The sequence below is a fragment of the Myzus persicae genome, unplaced genomic scaffold, assembly GCF_001856785.1.
Source record: "Myzus persicae strain clone G006 unplaced genomic scaffold, MPER_G0061.0, whole genome shotgun sequence".
NCBI classification, from domain to species: domain Eukaryota; kingdom Metazoa; phylum Arthropoda; class Insecta; order Hemiptera; family Aphididae; genus Myzus; species Myzus persicae.
In genome coordinates, this window is record NW_019104300.1 from 517,386 (window position 1) to 540,602 (window position 23,217).

General features: G+C 28.8%; 3 protein-coding genes across 5 annotated transcripts; 1 reads left to right on the forward strand and 2 right to left on the reverse strand.

Moving 5' to 3' along the window:
- Nucleotides 1-1,998: 1,998 nt before the first annotated feature.
- Nucleotides 1,999-11,733, reverse strand: LOC111041002 (MATH and LRR domain-containing protein PFE0570w-like). 3 transcript variants are annotated; one of them, XM_022325132.1, is made up of 5 exons: nt 11,362-11,733; nt 10,588-11,014; nt 8,604-8,676; nt 8,299-8,500; nt 1,999-7,148 (listed from the first exon to the last, which is right to left on the reverse strand). In XM_022325132.1, exons 3-5 carry the CDS (start codon nt 8,663-8,665, stop codon nt 2,238-2,240), a joined length of 5,175 nt encoding a protein of 1,724 aa, XP_022180824.1. In that variant the 5' UTR covers nt 8,666-8,676; nt 10,588-11,014; nt 11,362-11,733; the 3' UTR covers nt 1,999-2,237. The 3 variants fall into 3 exon arrangements, with proteins under 3 accessions (XP_022180824.1, XP_022180823.1, XP_022180825.1); XM_022325131.1 differs by lacking the exon at nt 11,362-11,733 and adding an exon at nt 11,076-11,215; XM_022325133.1 differs by lacking the exon at nt 11,362-11,733 and having other exon boundaries at nt 8,604-8,684; nt 10,588-11,215.
- Nucleotides 11,734-12,034: 301 nt separating this feature from the next.
- LOC111041003 (EKC/KEOPS complex subunit TPRKB-like) lies at nt 12,035-12,865 on the forward strand. Its single transcript, XM_022325134.1, has one exon. It carries the CDS (start codon nt 12,292-12,294, stop codon nt 12,820-12,822), a length of 531 nt encoding a protein of 176 aa, XP_022180826.1. The 5' UTR covers nt 12,035-12,291; the 3' UTR covers nt 12,823-12,865.
- Nucleotides 12,866-13,567: 702 nt separating this feature from the next.
- Nucleotides 13,568-19,881, reverse strand: LOC111041005 (endothelial differentiation-related factor 1 homolog). Its single transcript, XM_022325135.1, has 5 exons — nt 19,594-19,881; nt 19,476-19,527; nt 16,887-17,047; nt 16,733-16,826; nt 13,568-13,910 (listed from the first exon to the last, which is right to left on the reverse strand). The coding sequence occupies exons 1-5, from the start codon at nt 19,663-19,665 to the stop codon at nt 13,849-13,851; spliced, it is 441 nt and encodes a 146-aa protein (XP_022180827.1). The 5' UTR covers nt 19,666-19,881; the 3' UTR covers nt 13,568-13,848.
- Between the last annotated feature and the right edge of the window lie 3,336 nt (nt 19,882-23,217).

Here is a 23,217-nt window from a genome sequence, read left to right on the forward strand (position 1 = left end):
TCTGAATTACAGGTACGTAATTGTGCTACAATCACATATCTAAAATTAGGTAAATTAAACAACATAGGTACTAGGTACACCAAATATATCACCATATTATAGGTTACATATTTTTTTTTAATTACCATTAATTTAACTATCTTATAATTTTTATAAACTGCTACTTTCATTAATTTTTCAGTATTTAATACATTTTCATGAACATGAATATTTTTGCATATAAAAGATTATTTTGATGAAATTAAAGAGCATAGAAACATCTTATTTTTAAGATTTTAAGTGAAAATAAATCCAGTCTCTAGTCATGACATCATGAAGCGGGGCTTAGGGGTAAGTTCCATAATAACTAATAACAGTCAATATAATCCCATTTATAATTCACTTAGTTGTATTAGTGACTAATATTCACAGTGAGAACTGACAAGGAAACTTTATTCGTCACTACTCACGGAACATTGGAGCTGTTTATGATTTCCGCTTTATACTTGTATTACCTTCAACGTTCTACCCTTCTTTAGAACATTATAAAATTCAAGTATCCTGTATCAAAACATTTTTACGGATCTCTATCTGAATATTATTAATTGTTATATAATAATTTAATTTTAAACCGTAAGCCAAGAACCTTAAACAATATTAATTAGTTTAATTTTAATCTATTAAAAAAGTAAACAACCATAACCACAAATATAAATTGGGCAAGCAGGTATAGGCTAACAGTATAGGTGCCGAGTGTACCTCATTCAGTAGGTAGGTCGCTTGCTTTTTAAGTATTTATAGTTCAAATTTTAACATCATTTATCTAATAGAAATACAAATTATTTTGTACTTAAAAATGTATAAGATCTTCAATTTTTTTAATTAAGGATTGAAAAAAAACACGGTTTCTTAGTAGTATTTCAATATTTCATACTGTAACCAAAAAATTTAAAAATTGTACTGTTTTTTATTTAATAGATATTTTATGTTCAAATTTGGACAAAATTAGATATTGAAATAAAGCAAAATGATTCCAGTTATTTAGTGCAATTTAAAAATATTTTTTGTGGATACTTGTAACTTTTAAAATATATAATTATATACTATGCACATAATGATATTTTTAAGTGATACCCACCTGTTGAGGTACAATTGACCTACCATACAGCAGAGCAACTTTTTTATTTTTAATATACCCTATTTATAATGCATATAAAATATAAATTGTTGAATTTTCTTCATAAATATAATATGAACCCATGTGGCCATGTTATAAGTTGTCAATCAAGCATGCGGTAAATTTTTACCTGCATAAACATAATGTAATAATCATATTCAAACTTAGTTGTCCAACTGATATTGGAGTTTAAGAAATCTGAAGGAAATACATTCAAAATGTATATTACCCATTAGTTTATTAACTAACAATTTGATTGTCAAGTTTACCGGCATTACTGCTTAAATAAATAAAAAGATAATTTAAAAAACCTCAGTGGCACAATACACAAGGTAAACTAAAATTGCAACATCGATCAATGCATAAACACTCTCAATAAGAGCTCAACAACTTAATATGTATTAGATTCTCGTAAGTAACATAATTAATATTGATAATGTGTAACTTTTTGATAGTAAACTCAAAAAATATTTAAACATTCATATATTTAATTAAAACTTATGTACTGAAATTACAAATGTTTGTTATACAATATTATATTATATTAATTGTTCAATTTTATTTTAAATTATAAAATAAATAAATGAAAATTACTTAGCTATTACATTATAAAATAAAACATAAATTAATTAGTTATTAAATTAACCTAAATCAGCAAAAAACACAATACATTAAAAATTTGAATAAATTACTTGGTTGACAATGTATACAAATGTAATACAAAACAAGTTATGATTAATGAAAAAAAAAATCATAAAACTTAAAATTTAATAAAAATATATACTTTAAATATTGTTCTAATATATAATATATATATACTTAAATACATTCAATGAATGACAAAAAAAAAAAAACAGAAAAAACTTCATTTTTTAAATAATTATAACAATAAAAGTAGTTAATTGTATCAGGAAATTTTAGGATAAACTAAAGTAGAAAAGCACGAATGTGAGATTCAAGTAATTCACATACATTCTAATTCTTTCTTCCATATTATTTATATTAAGATTAAAATAACATAACAAATCAGAATATAGTGTTTAATAGCTTAAAATTCTACTTTTAAACAGGTAAAATATAATTAAGGGATACAACAAGTATCTTTTTTCTGATGGACTCTTAGGTTTGATTTAAATCTAAAAGCCTGGTTACATTTAATACATTTGAATGGCTTGACACCAGTGTGTAATCTCATGTGCAATCTCAAATATTTTGGAGTGTTTAAGACTTTCAAGCAAAGTTTACACTGAACACGTTTACGTTTATAATCAATTAATTCTGGAGCAGCATTTTGGCTCTCATAATTCTCAACATGTTCGTTTATAGTAGATGTAGAAATATTGGATTTGTGGTTTTCCAAAATATGATTACCTAGAGTAACATTTGTCTCAAACTGCTGACCACAGTCTTTACACATATACATATTTAACGTATGTATTTTTGAATGTTCTTGTAAAGTAATATTGTCAGCAAACTTCATTTTACATATTTTGCAAAAGTATTTCATAATATTTTTTTTATTTACTTCCATAATTTGCCCGCCAGTTTTTTTATTTGTCGGGTTTGTTTCTACATAATGTTTAAATAATTGTTTATGTTTATTTTTTAAATGTTCATGGTAAGAAAATTTGTGTTTAAATGTACTTCCACAAACATTACATGTTATAGGTTCAAAAGTTTTAGTGTGTATTATGGATATGTGGCGACTTAAATTACCTACATTACTGTATATTTTACCACATAATCCACATTTAGTGCCATTAGTGTGATTACCTCTATTTCGTTTCTTAATTGCAAGTTTTTGTTGAATTATGTCCATTGGTTTGTCTTTTTGTAAAACGGTATCATCGGTAATCAAATTGGTTGTATCTAACACATTATGAACATTTCTTTTATGTATATTTCTATTGGAAGTGGTACTATATGTTTTCTCACATATATTACATCTGTATCGACCAAATTTGGAAGAATTCTTTGTAGTTTTATTTGACGTAAACTCTGGAAGGTTACTTTTACAATGGCGACGGCATTCTTTGCTCATTGTCATATGTTTCTTCCACTGAGATATAGAGTTATATTCTTTTTTGCAATATCGACATTTCATTTTATCTGTATGATGTATAGATTCAACCTTTAGTTTACTAATGCTTGATTTTAAATTATTTGTTTGTTGCTTACTTTTTGAATTTGAATTGTGTTTTTGGTAGTGGACTTTTAAATGCCAATTCCATCGAAATTTAAACTGAAAAGATCTATTACAAATCTTACATACAAATGGTACAATTCCAGGATGTGAATTTCGGTGAACATTCAATTGCAATGGAGTAGAGAATTTTTCCTCACACACATCACAGGAAAACCATAAATGTTCTATGTCCATAAAATGTGTACCGGTTGAATTGTCATCAACTTGAGTATGAACAAACTCAGAATCATTACAATGTTCAACTTGTGGTTCATCATTAACCTCAATAACTATATTGTTTTTATTTTGACTGGTTGCACTTATAACTACATTTTTTAATACATGTTTTTTTTCATGCATAATATGAGAACGTTTCTTACTGAATTGCTTGAAGCAATATTGACATTTGTATGGTAAATAATAATGAACACGCATGTGATTGGTCAAGGCACCGAGATGTGCAAAATGTTTGTTGCAAGACATACAAACTGTTGATTTCTTCTCATTGCTGTTATTGACACAGTTATTCAAATTGTTATTTTTGTTATTTACTGGAACTGATAATTTGTTCTTATAATTATTAGTTAACTCAATGTTTTCAGACTGAATGATTGGTTCGTTACAATCAATCGATGGAAGTTGTCTTGGTGTGTTTGGATTTAAATTATGCTTTATTATCATATGATTTGTAAAGTAACAACGCTTAGGAAATTTCTTATTACATAAATTACAGAAATTTTTTTTCTTAATTGATGATTTATTTATTTTTGAATGTTTTATTGACATAGTCTCAAAATCAGTCGTGTTGTTATCTTCAATACTTATGCTGTTTTGGATTAAAATTGGTTCAAGTTTAATATTCTCATTATTTTGTAATAACTGTTTGTCTGGGATGATGTGGGATTTTTCATGATTTGTACGTTGACCTTTTCCAGAAAATATTTTATTACAATACCTACAGGAAAATGATTTTGGTTTATTATGAACAGTAAGATGAATTTTTAATGAGCTCTTGGAAGGAAATACTTTTTTACATGTACTACAGTCATATTTGCATTTCATTTTTTTGGCACTTTTTAACCTTGATGTAGTATCTGAATACGAATCATCTGTTAAAGATAACTTCAATTTTCTATTTCTTAAGATTGTACGAACTTGAGGTTCCATGTTTTCAGAATTAATAGGGTCTTCTAATGTATTAGACTCAATTTCTAGAGGATTTAACTGAACTGTTGGCACATTTAAATCTATTTGCTGTTGATGATAGGTCATGTGGTTTGTCCAAAGAACTACAGAGTTAAATGTTTTATCACACACAATACATTCATGCATATTACACTCACTGTGATCACTCATGTGTAATGCAAATGAATGTATATCTGTAGATGGAGAATTTTTACAAATTCTACATATAAATATAACATTGTCTTGTGATGTCTGATCATAATCATTGTTGCGAAATCTATTTTTAATATTAGGCAATTTTCTAATGCAGATATAAGGTGTTTCTCTAACTGTAGATGCAATATTATTATTAGCTATATTAGTAGGGTTTTGTTTTGCCATAAAATCATGAGGTTGATTTACCAAAGTTGATTCATTGCTGTTTACTGAATCCACTTGATCTGAATGGTTCCTTTCTCTGGAATTTGTACTCAAGTTGTTTTCTTGCTTAATATTTATAACAGGGCTATTATTGTTTGAGATTGAGTTATGTGAAGCAGCCGATGGCATTGATTCATTGCTGTTCACTGGGTCCACTTGATCTGAACTGTTCCTTTCTCTGGCATTTGTACTCAAGTTTTTTTCTTGCTTAATATTAATAACAGGGCTATTGCTGTTTGCTATTGAGTTATGTGAAGCAGCCAATACAATTGATTCATTGCTGTTCACTGGGTCCACTTGATCTGAACTGTTCCTTTCTCTGGCATTTGTACTCAAGTTTTTTTCTTGCTTAATATTTATAACAGTGCTATTGTTGTTTGCCATTGAGTTATGTGAAGAAGCCGATACAATTGATTCATTTCTGTTGGCAAAATTAGTTTGATCTGAACTATTTGTTCCCCTGGAATTTGTACTTAAGTTGTTTTCTTGCTTAATATTTATAACAGGGCTATTATTGTTTGAGATTGAGTTACGTGAAGCAGCCGATGCCATTGATTGATTTCTGTTGGCTAAATTAGTTTGATTATAACTATTTCTTCCCCTGAGAGCTAGATTAAGAGCATTAAAATCTATAATAGGGCTTTCGGGGGCTATTAATGAATCATAATATGCACTAAGCGATAGACCTGATCGCTCTCTGTTTATTTGAGCTTGCCGTATGTTTATCTGGCGCTGAAAATGTTCCCTGACTGTGTTATGAAAGAATCTTTCTTGCTTCATATTTAAAATTCTCTCTTGGAGAACGTGCATCGGAACGGGCGTTGGAAAATATTCGCTGTCCACTAGTCGGGTTAAATCATCAGTTGTATCCGGAGTTCGATTAATTATAATGGGCCTCGGTATTGCACGGACAGGAGGAGTCACATGAGAAACTGTATTAATTGTAGATTCATCAGATACTGTACGTAATTGATTTGAACTATTTCTTTCCAAGCTATTCGATAAGGTTTCAGTTGGCTGTGAATTTGGAGTTCTGAGCCTCAGTATTACACGGACAGGAGGAGTCACAGGAGGAACTGTATTAATTGTTGATTCATCAGATACTGTATGTAATTGATTTGAACTATTTTTTTCCAAGCTATTCGATAAGGTTTCAGTTGGCTCTGAATTTGAAATTATGTCATTGTTCGGAATATAGGTATGTGGAGCAGTCGATACAACTGTTGAATTACTGTTCACTAAACTGGTATGATCTGAACTATTTCTTCCTGTAACATCTCTGGATAATAATTGTCTTCCGTTTGTATTAAAAGAAGAATCATTTACAACCTCAGTTTGATTATATCCTCTTATTGTAGATGTTTCATCAGTACTTGCTTTCAACAATGCATTTTGAGTAACTTTTTTGTGAACATGCATATGTTTAAGCCAAACATTTCTTTTACTAAAGAATTGTCCACAATATTTACAAGTGTAATGCTTACAACCAAAAGTCGTATGATTTGTCAATGATATAGAATTATTAAATGTAATTCCACAAGCAGTGCAAGTTTTTTCATTAGCTCTGAATTCACCACAGACTTTAATCGATTTTGTACGAGAACTTCTTAAGCAATGAATTAAATGACAATTCAAATGTTGTTGTTTTTTAAATTGTTGGTTACACTTCTGACATTTAAATAAATGTTCATTATGAATATTTTCCATATGATTATTCAATTCAGAAACTGAAACATAATCTAAGCAATAATTACATTGGATTTGAGAATTGTCATGAGTTTCCATATGTTCGACCAAATTCTTTTCACTGTAGCATTTTTGGAAACAAACGTTGCATTTAAATTCAATTGTTTTACTTTCCCAAACACCGTTTAATTTACATAATTTTATATTCGGAATAGTATCAAAGTTAGTTTGATCCTTTTCATGGCTATTTTTGTGTTCAGTAAACTTAGATCTATACTTAGATTTATGCATGGAATTGTGATGTTTTTGAATGTGTCTATTCAAACCAAACTTTAACTTAAACCGTTTTCCACAAAATTTACATTTATTAGTATTACGATTTACTTGTCTTTTGTGTTCGGCCAAGTGATTTTTCAAAAGATAATTTAAAACAAAGCTTTTTCCACAAATATTACAATGAAATATTTTATCACTTGCATTTCCATGATTTAAGTAAATATTATTATCCGGGACATCCTAAGAAAAAAAAATGTATTTATAAATAAAATAATAAATGTAAGTACATGTATTTAAGGTATTCTTGTCATATACTATCTACCACTCATAAAGCACAGTTGTATGCAATCTGCCACCAAATGTGTATATCTATTTTCTATTTCAAACAAGTTTGGAAAAAAATCTCGACAAAAATGCTTTGAGGTTCTCGAAAGTGCAATCCTCGTTGACTGGGGTCAACACGGCTGACTACTACAGCCAATCACAGTGGTTCTACCATTCTGGGGCTGCGCAAATTTGTCAAGCTTATTTGGAATTGTTTACATACATAATATATTTACTGATAGTATAAAAATTCCTGAAAAAGATACTTCTGATTGTTTCTTTAAAGTGGTTAACAGTGGGGTTTTTGAGAGTATAAAGAGGTATACGGGGCGTACCCATTTACCATTTGGAGAACTAACATAAATCCTGTGAAAATAGTACATAATATAACTTAGAACTCAAACAGATTAAGCAATCCGTATTCTGTATTATTATTTATTGTTATATGATATTTATTAATTATCTATAAGTTAGAACTATATAATAAATATTAGGATTTAATACCAAGTTTAAGTACATAATGTATTGTCGTATTGGTATGTTTAATCATTGTTCATGACCGTGATCAATGTAGTTTTTTTTAAACAGGTTAATAAGAATTGCGATTAGAATTATCAAGTTAAACGTTATGAAATGTCAAATCTGACCTGTGAAAAATAAAAATAGAGAACAAAAAATGTGTTTTTGTTAAAGTTTGGGAATTTGTAAATGTATTATGTAAGAGCCTAAAATAATTATTAGCTAGCTGCTTTTATAAGGGTTCAATTCGATAAGTTTTGAACCCATAAAATCACATTATTTATTCCATATTTGTATCACTGCATCAAGTTCATAAATGAGGACATACCATTTAATATTTTTACCAAAACTCCACTGATTGTTAAGATATATTCAAGTGAATAAAACAATAAAATGCTTCCAATAATTAATGCATAAAATGTAAATTAAATATAATACAATATATATAATATTCTAAATACAATTTGGTACCTAGATAGCATATGTCTTGTGTAAACAAGTGATAAACTAGGTATAACAAGAATAACATATTTAAAAAGGATATTACCTGACATTCCAAGGGTAACTCCACATTATTTTGGTTTGAAACATCTTTGGTAATTTCGATTCTACTTTCCCACATACAATCATCCAACATATCAGTTTCAAGCTTAATAACTTTCTCAACATTTTCAGATACCAAAGACACATGATCATCTTCAACTGTATACCATGCAGGATTTACAATAGTGTTTTCAACATGTAATTCACTATAAAATTAAAAATTAATTAATTAATAATATTTTATAAAATGTCATTATTAAATAGAAAACAGAAGAAAATAATATGAAGATTTTAGTTATATGCAAGTACCTGGTAACAGCATCAGAATCACCAGTGACTTTAACTTTTTTGTAGTCTTTCATTGGAACCATTTAAGAATATTCTAAAGACCAAAATATTTAATAATTTTATTAATTCCAAGCACATATAATATCTTATTTGAACTCATAATTTGTTAATCATATTTGTTTGATAAGTATTTTTTTTTAAAATATAATATACATCTGAACAATTGATGAAAATATTTGTTTACAATTAAAACTGAATGCTATCCTATAGTTTGATTTAAGGCCCGCCAACCTAATGAGAGAACCCGAAAAACTGAGAAATAATTGATAAGGACACAAAATATTGTGAATGTGGAAAGGTCCAGACAGCGTTACATCTATTAATTTGCAAAAACTGTCTAACTAGATGCAAGATAGTGGACTACAAATGTGCAAATCATAATGCCATAAGATAACAAGCACAATATTCAAAAAATACTGATTATACATCACCAAACATATTTAATCATGTATATCGCTTTTATTATTAATTATTTGACTTCTGGAACGTCCGATAATGTTTTAGTTATACAGTGAAACCTGACTTAACGGACAAAATGAGCAGGTCCTGGCAAAAAGATAGGCATTCTAATGTATTTCTTTATATTAACTGTCTATAACAGACTTCTTCTATTATGGACACTAATATTTAATCCAACAATTTCATAACGGACAAAAATACATACATACATACTATGAAACGGTGTCGATAAGGAAAGCAATTAGATCATCAGTGAAAACACGGATAATTACATTATTGCCGATTATGATGACGCTAATTGCCTATTGAATTTATACAGTCCAAGATATCCAGATATAAATTTCAATACGTATAAATGATAACCAAGAGTATCAAACGTTTTTATTCAGTTTCTATCGCTTCGCAGTCAGAGTTGTACATATTTTCCTTAGGGATGCCACCTCCCGTGCCGCGTATAGCTTTAAATTTAAAACAAAAGGATCTTCATAATTGAGTGAATTAATTATCCATCACAAGTTGGAAATGCCCAAATCGAAGTTCAAAAAACAAACATCAATAGAATCATTTTTTAAAAAATAATTAATAAATTTATACAATAATAATAGTTTGTACATATAATACATTTATAATGTGTCATTGTATGTATGTAATATAAAATTGATAATGGTAATGCATAGCCAGAATTTTTTTTCGGGGGGGGGGGGCTGATCAAATTTTTACACAGCGGTGGTTCAGTTTTTGATCGAATACCATAGATCATTAAAATAATTTTTAAATTTGATTAACATTTTGGGGGGGCTGCAGCCCCCTCAGCCTCCCCCTGGCTACACCACTGGTATAATACATATATGTATAATATTAATTAAGATTATACCTAATATGTACATATTATAAAATATAAAACAATACAAATGTACGTAAAAATTTTAATTTTTAAAACATTGAAACCTGTCTACAACAGATACCTGTCTATAATGGACAATTATTTTGGACCCGTGACTGTCCGTTATATACAGGTTTCACTGTATATTGTGCTGACATTAAATAGTTGAACCATTGAGGGTGACGACCAAGGCCCCCCTTGGGTATAACTCCCCAAAAAAAAAACATATACTCTCCCATCTCAGAAAAAAAATGTATGACATAACTAGATAAATATTATGATGTGAAATGTGAGTTGAGTTATTATCAATTGTGAGTAATTTTGTACTCAAAAGTTGTAAATAAAATGACTTTTTGGGTATTGCCCTCTTGAAAGTCAATAGTCAATTAATGTGTACCGATAATAATCATAATTTATCATATTGTACACAGCGGTGTATTTACACTATATCTCAGTTTTAATATACCTCAGATGACAAATTGGCAGCAGTACTTAGCTTTATGAAATAATTCAACACAGATGGGCACCCGCAGGTCGTGGATTGGATATAGGAGTTGGTATATACAAGATCAGTTATACCTTATGATAGACAAGTTAACTTACTATTTTCTCACTTGGTGAAGGATGGCAAGTCGATTGTGATCAAGCACACAGTATAACTGTACTGGGTTGTCAGGCCGCGTACCAGAAACTCAATGAGCCTAGTGTCGGTTTTGCATGCTGAAACATCAAAAGCTTAATGGAAATGTCGTTGATTTAATACAATTTCAAGAAAACCAAAGCCCGGGTTCAAGACAGTAGGTTGATCAGTAGACTGAAGGTTGGGACGTTTCAGAATTGAGTGTTGGTACATCGAGCGGAAACGGTCATCCCCAGGGCAGGTTGTGTTCGGAACCAATGTCTGTTCACAGAATAATTTATTCTGTGGTCTGATTATACAGAAGGTCCGAAATCAATTCTAAATTTCTAACCATTAACCAACTATAGTGGTTGTGAGTGGCCGTCTCAGCGTTCGGTTACCATCGGGTAGCTAGAATCAAAGCAAACAGAAATTAAAACACCATTAGCGATATGCACGGACGGTTTATTACGGAAATGAACGTTCTGGGTAATGTAAATTATAAACCATGATAAATTTAATTTAATTTATTTTTGTCTAAAATATACAACACATCGACGAGGAATCAGACGCCAGACGAGTAATAATGGTTGACCGTTGTGGCGCTGTCGTCACAAATCACAACTACCAATGTATGGTTTACCCGCCCCCATCCCCCGGTCGACGACGAGTCGGTACAATTTTGTGGTACGACTGTTCGAGACTTCATTATTGTTGGTTATAAACTAAAAAGTAAAAGAAACATGACAATAAATTACCGATAGTTTACAGCGAGTCGGCGTCGTTGAATTAAATCAGAAACAACATGTCAGCATTGCAGTCCCCATACTCGGAATTTCGAATCATATCAGCATTCGGCATCCACATTCATGTGCATTTTGAATTATCTAGAATCTACACAATCGTCGCAAACGAATAATTGTAACTCCGAAGTCGAATCTTAGATAAAATGCAGAAAATTAAAATCTGTTAGCAATAGTATGGTAAAACCATAATAATGCGTTGTAAATGTGTAATACAACTTATAAAACAACGAATATATTATTTCAACAGGTATTATCTATTAGGTACTTGGCTATAATATTGTGAATTATTTTACTAAGTTGTCCACTCGGAAAATGAAAACTGAAGAGCAATGACAAAAATTCAGAATAAATAATATATTGTACAGTGTGCTACACTGGCACTGTGCCGGCGTGCGGCGCTGCACAACAGGACATCTATAATGGCACCGGTAGGCGCGCCACCGCGCCGGTCCGTCCAGCCATGGCTAAAAAACTATTTATTTAGTTTATTTATTTAGTCATTTATTTAGCCATGCGTCCAGCTATCCAGGCACCAGACGGTGACGTACTGACGTATCACCTAAATCCCCATCCTATTAGATCCCCTTTGGTAAACTATATTTATCTCTATCTATGATATCATATTATTGTCTACTTGTTTCATGTGATACATATTGTGTATAATATGAATCGGCTATTCGGCTGATTAGTGATTACTAATTTCAGATTTGACTGCTTGAGTACCCTAGTGTAAAATGTTCAAATGTGAGTACTGAATAGTGAATCTGTGAAGTTGGCCGTTGGCGATCAAACAAGTGTTTACTTATAATTCAACGAAATACCGACTATTGACATGAAAACTTTCTCTACGGTTTTATAAAGGTAAAAAAATCATTCAAAACAATGAAAGCATACTGTCTGCAAAACGGCAAATATTTGGGTGTATCCTATTTTACAAATGTCAAAAATATTAAATGGCTAAAAGACAACATGATTTCAATTTTCAAAGATAAATCGCCAGTGTTAATAAGACGCAGATTGATTGTTGATCCATTTCAGATTGTAGTTGCTGTAAATAATGCTTACTTGTCCAGTGAAAACTCGTGCATGAAAACTAAGTCTCTTGCTAACGAAATTTTGTTCAATTTATCAAGTTCAAAAAATATCACACAGTCGTTAAAAGATACCAGCGCTAATGACCAAGATGATGAAATGGTAGTTGTAATTATATCAAAGTTCTCCAATGTTCCTGAAATGAAAATATTCCAAGAAAAATGTATTACAGGATGTGAAACAGATATTTCAGAAATTACAGAAAATATTGATGAAAATTATATAAAATCTTACTACAAAATAAGTCAAATAGAAAGTGGAAACTCCAGTCTACTCGATTCCATTGTTACTAGAATTGCTTGTAAAACTCTAACATTGTAAAACTATAAATTTTAATAATTATAATTTCATTGAGTTACTTTAATTGCTTATACCACTACTTAATTCTTCCAAGAACTTGTGATCCTACATTTTTATAAAATTGCCCGTCTTATAAACAAATCTCAGGATCAAAGAAGCAAGTTATAATGTTTCTGAAGTCTTATTTCCATTGCATCTATATCTTTTATTTAATAATATATGTCTACCAACTATCTAACATTCCTGTACTAAAGTTAAAAGAGCCCTTTAGTACTATTCAAATTTACTGATTAGCTAATAAGGGATAGCCATACATCACACAGTTCAAACTATACTGAGCTTTTTCATCTGACAATGTGTAGATGTACCTAATCATAATGAGCAATGACTCCTAAGAATCAACATTATATTTGTATGGTATATTATCACGGTTGCCTAAATTCATAAAATTCGATGAAACACCTCATTAGTCAAACAGTTCATGTTTAATATACTCTTCAAAGTAGTAAGTGACCCAGACGGCAAACCAGTTTTTGTCAAGTAACAACTGTTTGTCATCTCCACCTGGTAAACTATCACTTATGCCAGTCTACTGCTTGGGTCATTTCTTATATCCAATAGAGTATTACCTAATAAATATATATTTATTTTTTAAATTTACTATTTATATGACAATGTATACTTTGAGCAATTTGTATTTATCATATACAAGTTAAAAATGTTGTACTAATACAGTAATACTTACACAGTTTAAAATGTAAATCTCTTTTTATTTTAAAATTGTGCTTTTAATATAGAATACCAAAGAACAAGATAAACACAAAACTAAAAATATGCTAGAATATGAAAAATGTTTATTACAAAAAAAAAATTATTGTGTAATGAAATATTACATTATTTGTATTACCAGCTTAAACTTAATAAAAAGGTAAATAAATTAAAATAGAAGGTAATTTTTTTGTCACAACAATTTTTTTTATTTAAAGCATAATTAATAGTATTTAATGTGAAATTAGTGACACTTGAGTTAATACTCCCCCAAGCCAGTCACTTCTTGGTGCTAGGGGGCAGAAGCGCTTGGCCACGATCTTTTCCTCTTAATTTTATACCTGAAACAACACATTTTAATTTATTACAATTGAATGCATAGAAAATTTATTCTAGAAGTATACAACATGAAACCTAATTTAAATATCTTTAAACTATCATGGTTTACGAATGTCCTGTTTTTCATAAATATTTTCCATATTAAATAATATAATAAATTAAAATCATAATTTTTAATGGTTGTACATATACTTGAAAATGTAATTATTGGTTCTATTAATTTATAGATTAGTTCAATTTTGAACCACTTCTTTTAAAGTGTTCAAAGCACTTTAGGGAGCTCATGAATCGTAAATGTGAACATAGGTACTCTATAGTTCATAAATTTAATTATTATCAGGATAATATAGTATAAAGCCATACAAAAATGAAATAAAATGTTTTTAATAAGCTCATATTATAATCATTAATAAAAAATTATGTTAATGCATTAATATATTTTGCCGCTAATTTTATTTTTATATTCAATTGATGTTTCCTTAATTGTGTCAAAATATCTCATAATTTTAATTATGATAACCATTTCATTAATTTATCCAATATTTAACACTATCAGCAGATGGTGATAATAATTTCTTAAGTAATCTGGATTATATTTTCTTGAATATATAAATTTCTATATTTTCTAGTTTTAATTCAAATTTTATTATAACACATAACAGAATTGAAAAAAAATAATATTATTTGTATTTTATTAACTATCAACTAGCTGAATAACTTGGTTTTGCCCATCTGAAGGTTTTGTTTTGTGACAAATCCTAAATATATAAGCTAAATAATTGTACCTATCCCTTTCGGTTAGAGTGTACCTCAGTCCACAGACAAATGCATGAGTGTACTTTGTGAAATAATTAAATCTAAATGAGCAATCGTTTATTGGATTTAGTACATGATATATTTTTTAAAGTGATTGAAACTTTTACCCTCCTAACTTTTCTGATCTCTTAAAACAATCATCAAAAAAAATGTCCATCAAAATCAATCAATAAAGTAGTTTTTGAGTATATAACCTGTTAAAATACATTGAATTTTAAGGCATAGTTTCTTTAATCAAGGTCATGTAAACATGACGATTTAATGCATGCTTGTATAAGATCCGACCAAGAAACCAATGGCAACCATTTATAAGCAAAAAAAAATCCTTGTTCAAGAGCCACTGTAAAATGCAAAATTGTGGAAAATCTTTTCTTTGTGGTTGTCTACATCATAAAACAAAACTACTGACCAAATTTCATACTCATAGCTTCCATGGTTCTAGTTAGGCAATAATGAATACGCCAGTCAGGACAAATTCCTTTACATTGAAGTGTTTCATTCAGTGGCATAGCTGGAGGAGTGATGGATGGATTGTCCCCCTTGGAATCTTTAATTGGTGATAATTTATTCACAAGTATAGCCTATATAGGTAATACAATAATAAAGTATTAAAATTGCCCCCTCTTGATTGAGCTCCAGGTATGCTACTGGTTGCATTTAGTATGAACTACATATAAATATGTTATTAGTTACTGCCAGTGCCGCAACTACCGGGGGTGCAGGGGGTGCATTGCACCCCCAGCAGAGAATTTAGAGGGCCCCGAAGGGGCCCTCTTTAAATAATTGAAAAAGACTTAAAATTATTACATAGTAAATTAGAAAATAATATAGATAATAATATGTGTCTAATGTCTATACTCTATAAATAAAATATATATTATGTTCTGTTGCAACAATCATGTTACCAGTTAAAGCAGAATCAGTAATAGTTTATTTTTAATAAACCAGGAATATATCAATTAGTTAAAATTATTATAGTACCTATTCTAGAAATTTAAAAATTTTTTTTTTTAATTTTCATATGATTAGTTGGTGAATTGGATTTAAAGTTGGAGTTTCCAACAGATAGAGGACATTTTCAAAATATCACAATCAGTTCTAATTTGAAAAAACAAATTCTATCATATGGTCCTTGCAAACCGTCAATAAACTTTCCTTCGGACATAATTTTTAGTGATGAAAATGAAACTATGAAATCTAGCAGACACTTTTTTATCATTAGTTGATACTGCTTTATTTCAACTCGAAGATCGTTTTAAAGGACTTAAAGTAGTATCAAATACTTTAAATTTTTTATTGCCACCAAATATAATAAAATTAAATGAAGCAGAAATAGTAAAATCATGCTATGATTTTATTCAGTTTTACAAAACTGACGTAACTTCCGATTTAACTAGTCAAGTTCTATCTTTAAAGGAATTTATAAAAAACACTGATATGAAAACAATTAAAGAATTATGTTTATATTTAATAGAAAACGACCTATCATCTTTGTATAGTGAAGTTGTTACATCTTGTATTATATTTTTAAGTTTACCAGTGACTGTAGCATCGGCCGAACGGTCATTTTCTAAACTTAAACTGATTAAAAACTATTTAAGAAACTCGATATCTCAAGACCAACTAACAAACATAAGTATATTAAATATAGAAAGAGCTCGCACTGAAGAACTTGATGTAGAAAAATTAATTATTGACTTTGCCAATCAAAAAAGCAGAAAAAAAAATTTTTTAAAGTAATTTTAATATTATAAATATGTTATTATTTTTGTAATGTAAATGTTTTTATCTAATGTAAATTTGTATTTTTTTAGTTAAAAATAAATTTAAATTGTGGTGGATACCTACTTAACGTTTACATATATAAATATATTTTTCATGAAAAAATGTTGTAAAATGTTGGTAAGTAAGGGGCCCTATTATTTGGTATTGCACCTCGGCCCTATTAACCTTAGTTGCGGCACTGGTTACTGCTATATTATTTATGTTATGCATTTAAAATACTTACAAAGCACTTTTTCAATTTTTCCAATAACTAATTGATTAGGTATTCCACGTCCAGCTTCATAATCTTGAATTACTTGTGGTTTCTCATTAACTTTCTTAAATTATTAAGACAATTTGAGTAACAAACAATACATTTAAATATATATATAACTTACAGTAGCCAGTTCTTTTTGATTATAACCTTTGGCTTGTCGCCCTTGTTGTATAAGACGGCCTAAATCAATTGGCACTTTTTCATGTTTCAATTCCTCAGTTTCCCGATCCAATTTTGCAGTATTTTTTGTTGTAACTTGATGTTTATTAGTAGCTGCACCCCCTAATAAATAATAAATAACAAATAAAAAAAAACTAATCATGTAAATTGTATGCAAAATGATGATGGTTGTTAAAAAATTTGGAAAAAGAAGAAACATTTATTTGTATTAATGTTTTTTTAATTTGTATAGTAATAACTAGTATCTAAATACCAGATTTATATGTTTTCACATATCCTTATTGAGCTTACTCAGACTTACAAAAGTAAGAAATGAGGAAGATTCATTCGACACAAACTGCGAAGTTCATAAGAAAAAGTTTTTTAGATTATTAAGCTGATTTTGGAATAAATTATAAATTATGCCAAAAAAAATACTAAAATTTAAAAAAATTTCTTTGCAAACAATGAATGTTAAACACAAACGACACTTATTTTTCACTATAGTTCAATTATTCCATAATCCAAGTGTATACTTGACTAGTTGACTATTGTAAAAAAAAATTAAAAATCTGCATATTTAAGCATATAATGATGTTTATTGATTATTTTCCTAATTTTTCAGAGAATATTTGTAAGTATTTAAAAAAAATATAAATCTGGACTTAGTCATAACAATAACTTATATTAGTTGCTTATTCTAATATTATAATTATAAATATATTATGGTAAATGTAATCATAATCTCTTTAACAATTCTAGTTTAATAATTCGATATTTAAATTAAGTACAGTGTAAATAGATTATTTGAAAACAATTGTAGTGACAAACCTGGTTTAATGATCTAAAGTTTAAGGTTCTGGCCAAATAATCGACATGGATAAAATTTTTTTTTTTTTAAATTGGTTATTATGTTTTTATAATAATTGTATAGGTGTGGGTAATGTTATTTGTTTTTTTTTATTTTTAGAAAAATGTTTGTTTTTATAATGGCCACATAATATTTAACCTTTTTTCTGTTACACTATCCAAGCACTGCAACCTGTATAGTGTATACATTACACAAAATAAATTTTTTTTTCAATTTTAATTTTATGATATATATGAACTAATTTTTAAATTTAAAATAATGTGAGCCAGGGATTCCCAAAAATTATATGGTAACTAGCAAATGATAATATTATACAATACAGAATCATAGTAACATGTCTAGAGCAGTGAAAGGGTTAAATAAATTTATCATTGAATTTTCCAATAAAACTAAATGGACTGATTCTTCAGCAAAAAGTCTATGAATTATCTTAGGGCCTTTAGTGATAAGCAACATTTTAATTGTTCGTCTGGTTAGATTCAATGGCTTAGATCAAGGCATAATTATATCAAAACCAATCAATACTGAAATAATACAAAATTGGATTGAAAATATCTGATTAAAATTCAGTGGTTGGGAAGAGCGAGCTAATGGTAGTGAAGGTATAGTAACTTATCAGACATCAATTAATTTGCAGCGATTAATGTAGTCGCTACAATACACCTAATGTATCTCAATACTTTAGCACACTAGAAATTTTAGGATAACGTAGCAAAAATTAACTTTATTTTGATAACTATTATATTTATTTATTAAATTATAATAATGATGAGTATATTAGCGAATTTTTTGGGTTTAATTCATGATTAACTAACGTAGTTACATCCCGTCCAGTGACCAAATTTTAAATCAGTATACAAACTATCAACTACCAATATTTAATCGGAACATTTTTTAAAAATGTTGCATATAAGTAGCGATGGCGAGCTACTTTTTTTGGAGTAGCTATAGCATTACAGTGCTACAAAATACAAAAAGTGTCCCAACCAGTGTTGAAATTAGGGAAAGGATATTATATAGATGATCCAATTTATGAGGCAAATGAGGTATGTTTTTTCATGCATTGTAATAAGTACATAATATAACTTATTATTATATATTATTTAATTTTGGTTGTTATAACATATTTAAAATTTTCCTAGTCCCTAGAAGTCACAACTGAAAGATACTAATATGGAAATTGATAAGTATCCAAATTTTTTTTAATTAATTCAGTTATATTATCATTTCATTTTAAATAATACTATAAGGTAACCTGCAAGGCTACAATGTTTTTCCAATTTTTCATTTAACCAAAACTGGAAAACAGTAAATATGTATATAATGCAATAGGTATGGTTGGAACAGTGGACCATTCAGAACAAATTTAATTGAACCATAATAATAATAACCAATATATGTGTATAATGTTGATGATTAAACATAAACAATAGTTTCTAGCCACTTCCTAAACTGTCATTAAATAACTAAAAAATTAAATATAATTAAGTACTTGAATCAATATTTATTTAATCATTAAAAGAATACATTTCAGATAACTATAATTAAGCAACTCTCAGATTATGCGTATTTAAGAGTTCAAGAAATAATAATTTACTTACTATGATATAGGTATTATGAACAACTTAACCAAATAAGGTTTATGATAGGTTCCTACTCCAAAATTAAATTTATACTTACATTTTACTTGAGTATCGATTACAGCACCCTCACGTCTAGCTTTGTTGATGGCCTAGGATAATTTTCAAAACAGATTATGCATTTGCAACATAAACATTGACAAAAATTAAATAAGAACCTGTTCAGATTTCATGGTTGAAGGCTTCGGTGGCCTTTTTCTCAATATTGTCACTGTATTCCAGTCGCTCATGATGATAATATTTTATTCAGAAGTTTTGAAATTAAATTTTAATTCACACTTCTATAAGATTTAATATAACATATCAAGCGTTAATGTACCTTTATAATTAATTTGAAGAGATATGGTTTAGCAATAATAAAAATGAAATACTAGTTAGTAGTAAGTTAGCGAGTAGGCAGCGAATTTGTTTTTGTAGAATTTATTATTTAACCAAGTTGAATAACCACAGTAGGTAATAGGTTATCGGTGTCGCGGCGATGAAATGTCTCGGAAAACATATGACCGATAAAACCAAAGATATTGCAAACTGGTAGAATATGTGGGAAAAACAATTAAATTTAAAAGTTTTATAAAAAGCTAGGCACACCAAATAATTTAATTTTTTTGGATTAAAAGTACACGCGTTAAGTCATAAAATCGCAAACTACGGAAGAATATAACTTCCAAATTAATGATGTCTGCAAAAATTTTTTGGCACTATCGTTGTTAACTCGTCGAAATATATTTTTTATAAAAATCAGAAAAACGCGACGTAATTAAAGTGAATTTATTCTTTTAATTAAAATACAACTAGAGTTTTATAATTGTATACAGATATTTTTATTTTTAAAAATGGACATCCTCCATTCCAGCCTCCACGGGATTAGTCACTCGACCACTAATTAAAGTAATACAACTACACAAGACAGACACAAGCATGATATAATTAAATTTATAAGTTTATTATAGGTATCATGGACACAAGTAGTCACTCCTTTCGACTGGTACCTATCGACTACATTCGAAAAGCTAGATCTCACATACCTCTCGTTGGATGGGTTTATTTTTATTCAGACTTTTTACAAAAAAATCGATTGATAAAAAGAAAAGGTTAGTAGGTACGTCAACCAAAATCTAATTGCTCTATAGTATGATTCAGAGTAAAAAATTGTAATCTTTAAAAAAAATTCATGAAACACACTCAAAGTCGTGAAGTTCATTAGGCTATGACTTCGAAACTAAGTCCGACCTCCAAATTCTGAATTTGCTGTCGATTTCAGGATACCTCCTAAAAACATAAGTTAAAAAAAAAAAAAAAAAAATGAAAAAAATGAAAAAAAGCGAGTCCGATAAAGAAACAAAATACCTAATAAATACTTATAAGTTCCATATCCCCCAAATAATTTTAATTGTCTGTTAATCTTAATTTTATATTGTTTTATTCTTATTATGTAATTGTCAAGCTATCATAGTTGTACTAGCGGCTTTTATAATAAAAAAAAAAAAAAAAATCCCCCAAATAATATTTTTGACTAAAATCGTTTTTCTTAATTTAAATATATATATAACTTCGTCCAAAATTAACTTGAAATTTTTGTATTTAAAAAATAAATTTTTTTTTAATGATCTAATAACAAAACATTGGTGACAACGGCCATAGTTGTTGTTAAGTTAATTACAATTTTTTTTTCTAATGTATATTTTTAATTATAATACTTTAAATTGAATCTAACCATTCAGAATTTCTTAGAAAAGTTAAAATTTTTGTAGGTGGTGAGTTAGGTCACTGCCTGGGTTAGCCCAAGTGCTGCGTCAAGAGTCTTAGGAATGTTGAGTTTGTCGAGTTCCTCAGTGTACTGGAGGCATTCTGTGAGGATATAGTAATGGTTGACAGGTTGACTGATGGTTCGGCGTGCCTAAGGTAGTGCACACAGGTTGTCCATTCATTTCCATGAGGGGGTCCATGCATTAAGTTGGGTGTGTCCAATGTGGAGTCTGTTTATTATTAATTTTTCTCTTCTTTTTGTGAGGGAGTTTAGTCGACTGAAGATGGAATTTTTAATTGTTCTTAATTTGGTTTTTATAGGACCATTTCACCAGCACTACCGCAGTGCCACTTACAAATTTTAATACCAAACCTTGACAGTATTTTGTACTTTTTTTGTACAATTTTGCAAGCCTGGGCAAGTTAATGCTAATTTTTAATTGAGTTAAGTTGATAGAAAACATTTTAAAAACCTTTAAGTTAATAGTGATCCTAATTTTTTTTCAAACTCAGTTAATTTAAAAGTTATTTGAAAAACTTAAAACTAACTTATCAACTTACTTCTTTATTTATTTTTTTTTTAATAAATAAGCAGCTAGTTATATGGACATATAGTTATATGGATATATGGTTTGAAATAATAAAAAGTAAAAGTTTATGCAATATAATTGTATTATATTTAGGTATTATTTAATTATTTATAAATTAACAAAATTGGATTTGATTAATATTAACGAGTTATTTATTAAGTTTAAATCAATAAAAATCAGTTAAGTTAAAAATTAAGTTAATGAAAATTAAATTTTAAAAAGTTAAAATTAACTTGACTTAAACTTTTTAACTCAGGCTTTGCAATTTTGTACAACTAAATCAAAATAATGTTGAAGTCTTAATTTATACACTTTAATAATGTCCATAGTACAATTTTGATTTTTAAAAGCAAGGTACACATTATTACAATTTAATTTCTAAACGTTTAAAATATATTTTCTAAAATTAATCGACATCGTACACATATTGTAAACAAAATTTCTCCAGCAGGTGCATAACAAAATTGGGTTTACTCATTGTTTTTTTTGTGAGATGGGGGTGTACAAAATTGTATAAATAAAGTGCATAACACTGTAATATGAAAATTGAATTTGTTCAACTTTTAGTAAAGAGAGTGCTGGGGAAAGGTTTCTTCAGCACTACCATGGAAACTCTATGTTTTCTCTCGTTTGGGAGGTGTTCAAAACTTTATTTTGGTTGTACAAAATTGTAAAAAAAAGTACAAAATACTGTCAAGGTTTGGTATTAAAATTTGAAAGTGGCAGTGCTGGCGAAACTGACCTGTATGTATGTCTGCAAAAGTAGTAGTATTTAATTTAGTGCATTCTACTGCATTTTTAGCTTCTTGATCTGCCTTTTTGCTGCCTTCTATGTCACTGTGTTCCGGAACCCAGATTAGTGAAATTTTGATTCCTGTTATACTTGGCCTATTTTTTGGAGTGTAAGTTTGGCTATATCTGAGGTGCTATAGATATTTTTGAGGCTCATGAGTGTGGAAAGTGAATCTGACAGAATTATATTGCTTATTTGCTTTTATGAATGTTTCCATGATAATGATTATGTATTATATGTTCCACCGTTTTGAGTATAGCTTAAAAATCATTGATTGTTAAAAAAAGAATTGTATTTGAATATTTTTTAGATTTTTTGGTTTCAGTATGAACTCCTTCTGAGGAACCTTAATGTTCAATTTATATATATATGTAAAAATTATTTGTGAATTTTGTGATTTTCACAAATTTTGTTTGAAAATTATTAAAATGTCAAATATGTAATAATGTCTTTAGATAACTCAAAAAGAGTCAATATATATTAAAAAATGTTTCTATGTATAAACAATTCTAATATAATCCAGCCCGTTCAGAGATGGGTTTCTGGGCTAAAATAAACTCAGACCACAGCAAACCATGCATGCCTCTAAACAAAAAAAAAATAAGCTACCCTAAGTAAGTGTATGTAATACCTAAAGTCCATAGACTATAAGA

What these genes read in the sequence shown, in the direction of transcription:
- LOC111041002 (XM_022325132.1), bottom strand. Translation starts at nt 8,665, where the DNA reads ATGGTTCCAATGAAAGACTACAAAAAAGTTAAAGTCACTGGTGATTCT. An exon ending in GATTCTGATGCTGTTACCAG is followed by an intron (nt 8,501 to 8,603) that starts GTACTTGCATAT and finishes TTAATTTTATAG; the next exon opens with TGAATTACATGTTGAAAACA. An exon ending in AGTTACCCTTGGAATGTCAG is followed by an intron (nt 7,149 to 8,298) that starts GTAATATCCTTT and finishes TTTTTTTCTTAG; the next exon opens with GATGTCCCGGATAATAATAT.
- LOC111041003 (XM_022325134.1), top strand. Translation starts at nt 12,292, where the DNA reads ATGAAAGCATACTGTCTGCAAAACGGCAAATATTTGGGTGTATCCTAT.
- LOC111041005 (XM_022325135.1), bottom strand. Translation starts at nt 19,665, where the DNA reads ATGAGCGACTGGAATACAGTGACAATATTGAGAAAAAGGCCACCGAAG. An exon ending in CAACCATGAAATCTGAACAG is followed by an intron (nt 19,528 to 19,593) that starts GTTCTTATTTAA and finishes AAATTATCCTAG; the next exon opens with GCCATCAACAAAGCTAGACG. An exon ending in ATCAAAAAGAACTGGCTACT is followed by an intron (nt 16,827 to 16,886) that starts GTAAGTTATATA and finishes TAATAATTTAAG; the next exon opens with AAAGTTAATGAGAAACCACA.